A 14,146-nucleotide genomic window follows, 5' to 3' on the forward strand; every position below is an offset into this window, starting at 1 on the left:
GCTGGCACCGGCACAGGCCTCAATATTTGCTGCTTTGTGAATCACTGTACTGTATATTTTACTACTGGACTGATGCTTTGTGGGCATCAATGGTCCACTGCTCTGTTTTGCTTTTTGAGTTTATTGTGTTTACCTAGAGAGCTTGTCAGGGGAGTCATAAAGGTATGCTGCTGTATTCAACTTTGGAAAGATTTATTATTTTCTTTCATGCCAAGATACGTATGATACCTACGAGGCAGCATTAGCTTTCACAAGTACCTTGTTTAAACAATTTTTCCCTTTCAACATGCCAGGGTGATTATTTGAGATAAGAATTGAGATATATCGATGTCTTTATTTGGCTTGTGGTGATATTTTATGGTGGAATGTTTGGCTTTTATGGTTTCCTGGGTATGCATCTTGCTAAAGAGGTTTATTGTTAAAGCTTGCTTTAAACACATTTGGTTTCATGAAACATGTTTAGTGATGACTTTTCCTTTAAAGCAAATAAATGGCTTGTGACTGTATAAAATAAGTACATTTTATAGTCATATTTAATATATTTGGGCTGTTACATGTGCAGTAAAATGTCTACTCAACTTTTCTTTATAGAATGTTCACACCCATACAGAAAAGAAAGTTGACATTTCTTCAGTTTTATTTACATTTGTATGTGTAAAGCTCTTATTAAATTTTTTTTTAAACTTCATCAGTTATTTATTTTTTCACTTATGTTTGCCTTTCCCCAAAACTGTAAGAAAATGTGGCTTAACAGAAAAACAAAACAAAACAAAACAAATACAGATAACAGCATATACAAAGACATAAGCGAAAGCCCTAACGTTATTGTTGAATTGCAATTAGATTATCTATAGAATTAAAACGCTTCCAAACAAATACATTTAAAAAGATAAAAGTCAATAAAACAGCACAATATTAAAAGCCCTTGCAGTAAATTGCTAAGCATCTATAGGAACAGAAATGTTAGAACAGTAAGGACCATCCTAGTCTTGTCCAGGATGAAATCTTAAAGCCCAGGAGCAGTCATGAGACACACTCTCAAGAGTGTAATAAAGTATTTTCCAAACAATTTTTATAAGCAAGACACACTGGAGTGTGTAAGACAGTGAAATTGAAGCAAGACTTTTTAATACAATTAATTCAATTTTAGCCTGCATGATAAACATTGTTTTCCTTCTGAAGCATTTATTAATCTGTCATCAGAAACATGGTGCCTTGGTGCCTGAGACAGGGTTTCTTTACCTGTGACCCCTAAGACCTCAAACAGCTTTTGAAGGAAGGTCTGTCTGGATCTTCTGCTGCTCACTTGTGGACAATTAGGGAAGATTTACTGAAGGCTATCTTTGCATGTTATCCCTGGATTGTTTTATATTGTTGTTGCCTTTTTGCTATTTTAGACCTTAAGGTGCTTCTTGTTTCTATTGGTATGTACAGTTTTATTCTGATTGCAAGTTTCCTTGAATATTTGCTAGAGATAAATGCTGAATATAAATAAATGCTTTTGTGATAATTTTATTTTTCTAGTTCAGGCTGTGTTGCCTTTGTGCAACTACTGGTTCAAAAGAGGAATTTAGGAAGATCCTAAGTATTAGTTGCAGGTGTGTGAGGGGGTGTTGCTTTGATGGTAAAAAGAAATTCAAAATGAGAAATGTGTTACCTTGCAACCAATGCCTCTAATTGTGTTATTATTATTATTGTTGTTGTTGTTGTTGTTGTTAGCTGTCTTTCTTCCAGAAAGGGACCCAAGGCAGCCCACAGATAAAATATTTTAAAAACCTTTACAATCACAATTAAAAAACAATAAAAATCATCTAACTAAAATCAGTATAAAATTACATAAAGCATACAAAAGTTAAAAAACAGCTAAAGCACCCCCCATATAAAAGCTTCCCTGACATGATTATACATTAAAAGCCTGCTTGAATAAATATGTCTTTGCCTATTGGCAGAAGGAAAGCAGGGAGGGGGCCATTCTAGCCTCCTGTGGAAGGGAGTTTCAGAGAGTAGGAACAGTCACTGAGGAAATCCTTTCTTGTGAGACTGTGGTGATGGCAGGACTGAGAGAAAGCCTTCCCTCATAGATCTTAGGACCCTTGTAGGTTTCTATGGGGAGATATGGTCTTTCAAACAGTTTGGGCCTAAGCTGTGTAGGTCTTTATAGGGCGTGACCAGCAGTTTGAATTGTGCCCAGAAATGAATTGGTCGCCAGTAGAGCTGTTTCAATAAAGGAGTTATATGTTCCCTATAATTGGCCCTGGTCAGCATTCTAGCCACCACATTTTGAACTTGCTGAAGTTTCTGAACAGTTTCTATAGGTAGGGTTGCCATAAGTCAGGACCTCCAAACCGGGACAAATGTAGGACAAATGTAGGGCCACATTTTCAAATGTAGGACACATTTTTAAAAATATGGAGGACACATGAAAAATTTGATAATTTTTTAAAAATGTTAATATAAATGCATGTTTGGAGGACATTTTGGCATTATTCCTAGACAGATGGCAGAAATGTACTTCTCTTTCTGGCCAAATACCCCCCGCCCAATTCTACAACTAGAAGTCCCACTCCCAAGCAGGCATAGGATTTGAAAGACCACAGGCACTCCCTTTTGCCACTGCAAACTAGAAGTCCCACTCCCAAGCCTTTTTAGCAATTCCCCCCTTCCTCCTTTTCCTTGTCCCCTCCAACCCCCCCCCAAAACCCCTCACCACCTCTTTTTCCTCAGGTATGTCTCAACTTGGGGGGGGGGGGGTTTATGGGTCAGATCCCTTGCAAAGTCTTTTTTCTTTTCTAATGGGGGCAAAGCTTTGAGAAGCCCTGGACCCCTGAGAAGAAGAGGAGGGAGGCTTAGAGGGGGTGGTAAATAAGAGGACTAGAGGCAGGGTTGCCATAAGTCAGAAAGGAGTTGGGCACACAACAACAACAATAACAACAGCAACAGCAGAGGAGGAAGGGGGGAGGAGGAGAAAAAAGGGGAAAGAGAAAGAAGAAAAGGAGGAGAAAGAAGAAGAATAGGAACAAAGAGAAAAAGAAGAGGAGGGGAAAGAAAGGAAGAAAAAGGAGAGGAGGAAGAGGAGGGGAAGAGGAGGAGAAAAAAACATGGAATAACAAGAAGAAGAGAAGGAGGGGAAAGAGAAAGAGGGGAAGAACTAAAAGCAACTTGCCTGCAAAGCCCCCTCCGCTTGTTGGAGCATGCCCAAATAAGGAAGCAGAGGGCTGGCTCCTTGAGAGGGCTGGCCAATAGGGGCAGGGCAGAGCAGCAGACCCCACCCCCTCCTAGCTTCAGCCCTGCTGCTGCTCCAGCCCTGCTGCTCAGCACTGTATGAAAGGGAGGCAGCAGCCCAGGGAGCCCTGAGTCAGGCAGCCACCCGGGAATGGGGGGAGGGCGGGGCAGGACCGTGCACGCCCCCAGGAGGCGGGAAAGTCCCACCCACTGCCATGAAATGGCAAGCCTATCTACAGGCAGCCTCATGTAGAATGCATTACAGTAGTCCAAATGGGATGTAATCAAAGCATATGTCACCATAGTCAGATCAGATGTATCACAGAACAGGCATAGCTGGCACACTTGTTTTAACTCTGCAAATGCACTCCTGGCGACTGCTGAAACCTGGGCATCCAGGCTCAGAGTTGAGTCCAAGAGAAAATTAGTAGAGAATAGGGGAATGGTTGGAGATGAATTTCTGCTTAGGTCATAGTCCAGTGCTCAAACCACTACACCATGATGACTTTCTCTTTCAGCAGAGCTATGTGAATTATTTTTCTGCTGCCTGACAACTGGGGAGACCAATTTCTGTCTTTTTGATTTGTCTCCTTTTTGTTTGGGTGAGAGAGTGACAAACATACAAACTAAGATTCATTTATTTCTGAATAGTTATGATCCTGTGTTTTATTTATTTGTTTTATGCACCAATTCACTAGAATTCTCCAGTGGACATGGCCATACTTGTTCATGCAAACTAGGGAGGGTTGGAGTAATGTAGTATGGAGATATTATGTTTATTGATCACTTTTATTTCTTTTATTTGTGAATTTTTCATTTAGTTCCATTGTATATATACATGATTATGATTCTGTTTTATTTTATCTAAACATAAAATCACAAAATTACTAGAATCCCTTAGTCAGTATGGCCACAATTGTTTATGTTAGCTGGCAAACTATTCACTTTTAGCCCAAAGGAATAAACTTTCCTATTAACATTACTGTTATTACTATATTGATCCTTTTATAGTTCCCAAAGTACTATACCATAAAACTATTTTAAAAGTAATTCTTTAAAAACATATCAAAAGACATTTTAGGAAAGGTAAGAATTTTGGAAGAGGGATGGTTGTCACTGATTCAGGAGTTTTGTCTTTTCTGATTTTGAGAGCTCTGCCTCTTCCAATTTTTAACGAAGGACCTGTGTTATGGTTTTATTATTACTGTGATAGTGTGAATATTGAACAGTGGAAGGGATTTAAGGTATCCAGATGCAAATCCTTCCCTAGGCCAGCCACTCTCAATCAACCTAACCTTCTTGCTGCTTGGAAGAAAGGTTTTAAATGGAATGAAAGGAGGCAGTTGTATTCATCTCTATTTGATACAGAATTTGGAAGAGTTATTTTTTGGGTGACAGTTCCTAAAACCTCCCAGCCAGCATGGCCTCTTTGGCAGTCTGGTAGCATGTTCCATTTTATTCTTTTTGAAAAGAAAATTATCAGCTTAAAAATGCCAAGGTTCTGTGACAAATATTTGTAATGTACTGTTTGATTTCTTTGGGTATTTGGAGAGGCAAGAGGTGATGAGTGATGCATTGGCCTAGTCTCTGTGACCAGCTGGCCCTATGTCTGTTCGCTTGCCCAATCCTCCTGGTTTCACATGGCCCCAACTGTGAATGGTTCCTGGGTAGGGGACAGGGAACTCCCTGGATCTGGATTTTGAGTAAGCCTGGGAACTGTAAAAGAAGGGAAATGAAGTCCTTCTGTTCTTCTGATGCTGGGTTTAGGCCATAGAGACAGAAAAGATCTTCTATCTATACTATTACTTGTGCTGAAACTGAACATGATGCAAAGTAGCTGGACTTCATAGGATTGAATAGATCAATAATTTGATCCCATGTCATTGTTTTTTAAAGCGTTGCACATGTATGTTGAAGTGCTTTCATGAGGCAAGTAAACAAATCTACATTTTAAAAAAAAGTTTCAACTTGTCTGAGTAAGGTAAATGAAGGCTAATCTAATCATCCTGAAGCAATCTTCAAAACCTAGTTTATGAGGTGTGAACTGGAGTGTGTTGCATAATATTGGAAGTGACAATTCTGTTCACTCTCCTTGTTGTTCAGTAAGAAGCAGCTTCAAAATCAAGTCAAGCCAAATGACAGCATGTTCAGTCTTTATACTTCACTTAACTGAACTTGACATTTATGTAAACTCCTTTCTTGTCAGTTGACTTCCTTTCCTAGCAAATTGATTGTTAAAATCTGAGTCATACTTTGGTGGGGAGAGGGGCAAGAAAGTTTTATCCTTTGTATTAACAAAGATGGCAACAATGATGATTATGATGCTGATGATTATGCTATGAAGAAGAAGGAGATGATGTTGAAACAAGATAATTTCATTTCCCCACTAATGCAGATTTTAATTCCATTTATATTTTTCAAGAATGCTCTCTATATTGCCAGTGGACAGCAAATCTTTTTGCCACATCCTTTACTTTTCAGGGAGCTTTAAAGCAGTTGGTCCTAATTTGGAGTTATTAGATGTTTGGGGGGCTAGAATAAAGCAAAACAACAACAATCCAAAATGTGACTTTTTCAAAGTTTTGGTTTAATGCTGGAAGAATGAGCTATGAGCCCATGGCTCATCTGCTTTCCAGTACCCAGTCTTTTTCTTCTGGATTCAAAGAGAAGAGACTGCATCCTTCTAGTTTGTTTGTTTGTTTTTGTTAAATGAAACATGGTTACATGAACTTGTAGCAGGAGATTGTTGTTTCTGTAAAATCAAGCAGTCACTTTCAGCTTTTACATTTTGTGTAGCGAAAAGGCAGAAGGTATATGTTGTGAGATCAAATCTGGAATCAGCAACTTAATGATGTTGGTGCTGGTGTTGTTATGTTAGTGGGGCTGCTTTTAACCCCTTGCATTTATTGGGGATTGTACCCTTTCACTGCTGCTGCTTGTTACATTTCCTAACAAAATGGTGTACTAACTATAAATGTCCTCATTACAATTTTCAAAATACTTTCTTTGCAGGATGAGCTTACTGCTGTGAATGTAAAGCAGGGATTCAGCAATCAGCCAGCCTTCTCTGGAGATGAGCATGGGTCTGCTAGGAATATTGTCATTAACCCTTCAAAGGTAAGCCTGGGGCTGAAGTATGCTGAAAAGTTCTTTAAAAAAGATACTAATTTCAGATGTTATTAGGGTTGCCATCCCTGAGGGCCTCCAAACCAGGAAAAATGTAGGACATGGAAATTAAAAAAAAAAGGTCCTACATTTTAAAACCTTGTCCAAGGCCTCCCTGGGGCCTGGGAGACAGCGCCCCCCAAGCCCCAGGGAAGGCTTGGAGGACGCTGCTTCCAAGCCTTCCCTGGGGCCTGGGAGACAGCGTCAAGGCAGTAGGCAGGCAGCCACTCACCTCCGCCTCAGCCTCCTCCTCTGCTTCCGCCTCCCGGGCCCAAGAAAGTGCCCAGCACGGAGGCGCACCAGGCAGAGGAGGCGGTGGGTGGTTGCCTGCCAGTGCCTGTTGCCCTGGTGTGTGTGCGCGTGCGCAAGGAGCACCAAGCCAGGCAGGCACCTCTGCCTCCTCCTCCTCCACTTGGCGCGGCCTGCAACGGAGGAGGAAGAGGAGAAGGAGGTGCGCCTCCTGCGCACGCCCCCTCCCCGCCTCCCCCCGCACACCGCCTCCTCCTTCGCCTGCTTCCTCCACAAGGTCTGGAACGGAGGAGGAGGTGGGTGGCGCGGCCACGCAGGGAGGCAGGGGAAGGTGGGTTGGTGCCGTGCGGGCCCCGAACCAGGGGTTGGGGGCCAAACTGGACTGGGACTGGGAGGGGCCCCCCAAAAGCGGGTTTGTCACAGGGGCCGCCAGGTTATGGCATCCCTAGATGTTATCATTCATAATCTCTATTTTACTTCTAAATGGGTGCATGTTGCATTAGTTAGAAGTTCTGTGCAACATGAAAGTCAAATAAGAATTTGAAGTGAATATATGTTAGTGGGCTAGTATTTACTTATTTATTATAATCTCAGTTTATTTTGTATCTCGTATTCAGTTTGAAGTCTCTGGGTGTGTTGATGGAACTTCATTTTATTGCACAGCATGCTTAGCAAATAATTAATATATCATACATGTAATATGTCACATGATTTAGCAAATAATTAAAATGTCATACCGTTAAGTCAAGCCCATCTGTTTCAGTCTGAACATTCTCTTTAAACATTTTGCTCAGCAGAAACGTCAATTGAAGATAGTCTTCTAAATCTTCCACATAGACACTTTAATGCTACAATGTATTTTAAAATAAATTAAATATTATTATTTAATTCTTGGAATTTGGTAAAACCTCTTAGTTTAAATCCAATTGCCAGTCTCAAATGCAGTAGACTCAAACGTATGAATTAGCCAATAATGTATGTAAATCCCATTGGTTGCGTGGATCTGTTTTATTTAGTGGCGTGGGTGAGTTGGTGAGTCTTGATCCTTTCCATCATTAACTGCTGCATAAAACTAGAGTATATATTTGTTAAATGAATAGCCAAAACTATTAAAGCTCTTCAAATCGGAATCCTGTACAGTCGGCCCTTCTTATACACGGATTTTTTATACACGGATTTAAGCATACACGGTTTGAAAATGTTCCAAAAAAGTATAAATTTACCTTGATGTTCCATTTTTTATTAGGGACACCATTTTGCTATGTCATTATACTTAATGGGACTTGAGCATACACGGATTTTGTTATACACGGGGGATCTTGGAACCAAACCCCAGCGTGTAACAAGGATCCACTGTACTAAGAGAATTGTAAATACTTATATTTTGTATTTCTGTATTTTTGCCTCATCAGATTGGTGCTTATTTTAGCAGCATATTAGCAGAGAAGTTAAAGCTTAATACTTTCCAGGACACAGGAAAGAAGAAACCACAAGTCAATGCCAAAGACAATTATTGGCTAGTTACTGCTCGTTCTCAGAGTGCAATTCACAGCTGGTTTGCAGATTTAGCAGGAAACAGACCACTGACTATACTAGCAAAAAAGGTAAACACTATATGAGAACTTCATGGAAATTTGGGGCAGGGGAGGTATACTAAAGTTTGTTTAAAAGTGTGTTGCTCATTTTGGCAACTGATCATATTGTACAGAATTTTTAAAATCAATAACAAAGAATTAGGAAAAAATGGGAGTTCCCAGTGGCATTCATTATTCTGTTAGGAACAGGTCTGAGACTGATGTGTGGACGTACCTGTGGAACTGTCCTAGCACCTTAGTTAATGCAGAATTCTTGTGCATGCCAAGTGCAGAACAAGGCCTTCATCCAATTATTAGTCTCAACTAGAATAGACCAACTGAATCAAAGGAATTTCAATAAGTCTTGATTTAGTACTTTCCAAATGATTTAGTAGGTCTGCCTAGTTTGGATATACATTTAGGTTTAGGCCTATGTATTTTGGAGCATCAATAAAATACTGGACTAGAGAACAGGGTCTTTGTTTCTGTTACTGGCCATCAAGTTGACTTTGACTTATGGAAACCCTATGATTGAAAGACCTCCAGGTCACCCTATCATCATCAGCCCTACTCATGTCTTGCAGACTCAGGGCCATTCCATCTAGAATGTGTTCTCCCTCTTTTCCTACTCCTTTCTACCCTACCAAACATTATTGTCTTTTCTATTGAGTCATGTCTTCTCATGATATGTTCAAAATATGACAGTTTCAGTTCTAGTCATCCTGGATTCTAGGGAGAGTTCAGGCTTGCTTTGCTTTAGGACTCATTTATTTTTTCTTTTTAGCAGTCCACAGTATTCATAGAGGTCTTCTCCAGTACAGTATTACATATCAAATAGGTTGATTGTCTTCCTATCAGCTTTCTTCACTGTCCAGCTTTCACAGCCATACATAGAAATCAGAAATATGATGGCATGGATCATCCTATTTTTAGCATTCAATGCTACATCTTGACACTTCATGATATTGTCCAGTTCTTTCATAGCTGCCCTTCCAGGTCCTAGTCACTTTCTAATTTCTTGACTACAGTCCCCATTCTGATTAGTGACTGAGCAAAGGTATGAAAAATCCATTTCAATGTCTTTATCACCTACGTTAAAATTACCGTATATACTTGACTATAAGTCGAGGGCAGGTTTTGGTGGCAAAATTATGGATTTTGATATGACCCTTGGATAAGTCGAGGGTAAAACTTAGGGATATGCAAACAAAGGATCTAAATGATGAAGTAAAGGAAAACAATGCCAAAAAGCCTACAAAATTATGGCAGGCATAACAGTTTTGGCTCACACTAAAGGCTGAATGGAAGAGAGAGTAGAGGGAGGTCAGTGTTTCTAGGACATATTGAACTCTTGCCTTTCACCGGGGGATGGTTCCATTTTTAATAAGTGTTAAAGTATAATAGAGTGTGCCTGCGCCATACGCGGACACACCATATGTGGTTTTAAACTTATGCGGAAGGTTAAGCCACTGGGCGATGAATGGTGCACGTGCCCATGGTGTGTGCACCGCACCAAACACAGAAGCACTCCCCCATTGCAGCCAATGGGGTTTGAGCTTATGCATTTTTCTCCATATGCGGGGGGGATCCGGAACCCCTGTGTGTGGAGAGGGCAAACTGTATTTACATTGACCAGTGGATAAGTCGTCCTAGGATTTGGGGGTCAATTTTTTGACTAAAATTTCTAGACTTATACATGAGTATATACAGTATGTACTGTTGGCCCTTAGTATTTATGGGTTTTTTATTCTGCCCCCCTCCTGTGGATGCAAAAAACTGTGGGACCTCAGATCCCTTGGTTTTTGATGGCCACATACATGCATGCAGCTGCTTTGCTGCATACACATGCACACATGGCAATTGGGGTAATGGGGCTTGCTGTCTGCAGATGCTTAAATCCGCATATGGAAAGTGAGTGGTTGAGGTGGGCAGGCTGTAAATCATCTATGGTTATTACAGTCCGTCCTCGCCTTACGCGGGGGATCCGTTTCGGATCCCTCCGCGTAAGGCGAATTCCGCCTATGCTCGAGCCCTATTGGAAAAAATGGGGCTCGTGCGCGGCAGTGTGGTGGTGCGCATGCGCAGCGCAACAGGCGCACATACCCATTCAGTTGAATGGGACGTGCTGCCCCTTCTGCCCTGTGCACACCCCGGGGCTTGAGCGCGTATTCTCAAGGCCGTGTATGGTGTGCCCGCGTATGGTGCGGGCGCACTGTATATTTGTTATTTTAATGTTCAGTTGTAAACCTGCCTCTGCACTTTCTTCCTTGACTTTCTTCACTCATTGTTCTAAGTCTTTGCTATTTTCTGCTAGTAGTATATCTGCATATCATAAATTATTGATGTTCATTCCTCCAATTTTCACATTTCCTTCTTCCAGGTCTAATCTTGCTTTACTGTCATTTCTTGTACCGTATACAATAAAAGTCTTTGTTGTAGAATTTTGAGCTTCACTTTGCTTGCGTAGGAAATTAAAGCAATGGTCCTGTGGTTACTGTAGTCCCCGGTGCCCTCCTTCTTGTGGACTGTAATGTAAATTGAGCATTTCCAATCTGTGGGCCATTGTTTTGTTTTCCATATTTGTGGACAGATTTTAGTTAGAACTAGTGTAGATCCTGTCTCTGTAGATTACAGCAGCTCTATTTTACTTATTAGAGTCTATCTCTGTGTGTTTTATATCTGTCTGCCTGTCTGTCTGTCTGTCTATCTCACTATACCTTAGTAGTAGCAGTTCATGATCATTACTAATTTTATATGGATCCTTGTCAATAGCAGGGATTGATGTAAGTTTTGATTTTCTGTATTCTTTTGAATCCCATTATCCATTCCTTCTGTCCTTGATGTCCTGCTAAATCCTCTTCCTTTTAGCATTCTTACTCCTAAACCCTTCCAAAGCTTAAGTCTGTTTTACTGCTGCAGCATGCTCTTTTGAGATTCAAGGGCAGAGCCAGGCTCTGTCTAGGATTTCTCTGTTGAATGAGTGTTTTCCCCACTGAGATGTTAGTCTCTCTATACATTGGATTGTTTCTGTTGGTTGATATAAATTCTTCTTCTTGTGGTAGAGAGCAAGTGAGTGACCATCTAATCAAACCACAAAAATGTTTTAAAAATAATAGCAATTTTTGAACACAGAAGTCAAGATTCAGTGCTATTCTTAAGCTAGGATCAGTACTTTCTTCCCTTTTCCGCTACAGCCCCCTCTAGTATTGAAGGCCATCTTTAGACTATTTCAGGTCTGTAATCTATCCAAGTTTGATCATTTAAGAGGTTGAGAGAACCTCTTGGTGAAAAAAAAATGCTATGTAAAGGGTGTCTTAAAACTTGTATATGATGCAAAAGTTACTGGGTTTTATTTTTCTTATAACTTCTTTGGTTTGTCTGCTCTCCAAACATTCTAGTCCTTACAGCTGCTGTGTACATTTCTTGTCTCAGTCTGCTTAATAAAGAAAAAATTATGTGATTCTGTGTTATCAAATAAGTCAGATCTGATTTTGTTACAGGACAGACTACAACATTTATATCAATGCATCTTATTCATGCTTTAGCAGTTTTGAAAGCTGCCATTTCTTACTTTCATCATGAAGTGATACAGCAAACTAAAGATTAGCATTATGGCTACTGTTAATTAAAACGTTAGATTGTAAGTTCTGCCTGTATCTTTTGTCTTCTCTTTTTTTGGCAGGGGGAAGCATGATGGTACAAATAATTGTAAAAAATATTCCATGAATGAACATGGTTTGTTATGGTTTGCTGGCACATGAGTTTGGATTACCAATTTAAAACAAATAGGTTGGACATAATGGGTAGTTTCACAAAAGTATTCCCACATTAGGCAAAAATATGAATTATTTTGAACCTGCCAGAAGAGCAAAGTGGCAATTACTGGAGATGAGCAGAAAGGAGGAAAGGAAGGCTGAATTAAGGTTTCTGTATTATTTTCCAAAAGAGCAGTCTTGCTGTCATCCAGCCGTCATCTTGTATCCTCTCTTTCTGCCTACCACTTTATTGCACTGTACAAGTCACTCAACTATTTTTGGAAGACCATTTTTAAAATTTGAATTACTATAGCTTTCCTGTTGTGATTTGGTGGTAAGTTCACTGTTTAACTCTTTTTATTCCTGTTCATCTCAGGTTCCAATTCTCAGTAAAAAGGAAGATGTTTTTGCTTATTTAGCAAAATACTCTGTGCCACTGCTGCGAGGAGCATGGCTGATCAAAATGACATGTGCCTATTATGCTGCCATTTCTGAAGCTAAAATCAAGAAACGTCAAGCTGCTGATCCAAATCTTGGTAAATAAATGGGGAGGAATAGAACCTTTCTGTTGGCTTTGCTGCATGTACTTGTATTGTATATGGAAGTACCAGTGTGAGCTCTATGAAAGTACTTGAGCTATCTAATTTATAATTGTATATATCTTTGTAATTTGAAAAGCTCACCAATTCCTTTTTATATAAAAAAAATCTACCTGTATTTCAGTTCTCTTCAGGTGTTTTAAACATTTACTACAACAGCTCCATTAAAGGAGGGAAAAGGAAGCCAGTTTTGATTACTTGATGGGAAAACCACCTTGTCCAGGAAAATGTGTTACCACCATATAACTCTGCCAGGGATTAGAACCACCCCATTGATATGAATTATACTAGCAGCTATATTTGGCCCGGGGGGGGGGGGGGAGACAACAACCTAAAAGCAGAATGTAAAGTTACATTTTCTCAAACATTTCATGGTGTCTATTGATGTTTTTGTCTGCTATGTTGTTTTTTCCCCTTTTGCTGCCTATTTTGCTGAGTTTGCCAATTTTTAAAAAAAATTGTGGTGGATGATGACTTACCACTACATTGATGGGCAGCATAGTGAGAAAAGCCATGGCACAAAGAAAAGGGAGATGAAGCCCATGGCACACTCTGCTTATGTAGGAAAAAAGGTTTGATGCAGTGCAGACAAGAGCAGGGAGAGAAAGAGAAAAGGACTGGATACACAAAGAGATGAGAGAGTGAGCAGAGGAGGAGAGGGAAAGGGAGCAGGAGTGGAGTGGAGTGGAGTGGAGGAAGAGAGCAACATGAAGAATGAGAAACAATGATTGTATAGAGTCAAAGAAGAAATGAAAGAGAATGTGTCAGTGGCACACAGCACAACTAAACAGAACATAGAAGAAAAGAAGAATGGAAGAAACAGGGTACCAGAGATGAATTGCAATGACATGGACATTGCTAATAATAGGAGAGAAGAAGAAGACTTGAAAAATGTGAGGTGAGAGGATTTAAAAAATATATATTCTGGGTGTGTGTGTGTGTGTGTATCGGGTGGGGTAGCGGCTAGGAAGAAAGGGGAGGTTAGAAGGTGACTTGACCAAAAAGCAGTATGCATCATTTTATAGATAAAACAATTAGGTGTCTACACTTAAGCAAGTACATTTTGGCTAGAAATAAATACAGTTGGCCCTCTGTATACAAAGATTCTTTATACATGTGTTCAAGAATCTATGGCTTGAAAATGTTAAAAAACATTTACATAAGGGACATCATTTTACTATTCATTGTGTTTAATGGGATTTGAACATCAGCAGATTTTGATATCCATGGGGGCCAACTGTCATATATTTTTTTAAAAATTATAGTTGTGGATGAGTATACCTGTTTTAAAAAGCAATGCATTTCTTTCTAAGGAATAGAACTGTACGTATTAGTATTACATTGTCCTTTTGTATCATTTAAGAGGAGAGCCACTGTGCCATAGTGGTTTGAGTGTTGAACTATGACTCTGGAGGCCAGGGTTCGAATCCCTGCTTAGCCATGAAACCAACATGCAAGTCACATGCTTTAAGCCTTAGGAGAAGGCAATGACAAACTTCCTCTGAGCAAACCTTGCCAAGAAAACCCCACTATAGCTTAGTCTTAGGGTCACTGTAAGTCAAGAACAATGTGAAGGCACACA

At 40.0% G+C, this 14,146-nt stretch overlaps 1 protein-coding gene across 1 annotated transcript in view; it reads left to right on the plus strand.

The window, feature by feature from the left end:
- Positions 1 to 14,146, plus strand: part of MED12L (mediator complex subunit 12L) — a 282,618-nt gene that overhangs the window by 23,706 nt on the left and 244,766 nt on the right. The window contains exons 2-4 of the mRNA XM_042458529.1: positions 6,235 to 6,339; positions 8,049 to 8,240; positions 12,342 to 12,501. Of these exons, the coding sequence (XP_042314463.1) occupies positions 6,235 to 6,339; positions 8,049 to 8,240; positions 12,342 to 12,501 (457 nt within the window). The remainder of the gene's footprint in view (positions 1 to 6,234; positions 6,340 to 8,048; positions 8,241 to 12,341; positions 12,502 to 14,146) is intronic.

Source organism: Sceloporus undulatus, chromosome 3 (genome assembly GCF_019175285.1).
Source record: "Sceloporus undulatus isolate JIND9_A2432 ecotype Alabama chromosome 3, SceUnd_v1.1, whole genome shotgun sequence".
NCBI lineage: Eukaryota > Metazoa > Chordata > Lepidosauria > Squamata > Phrynosomatidae > Sceloporus > Sceloporus undulatus.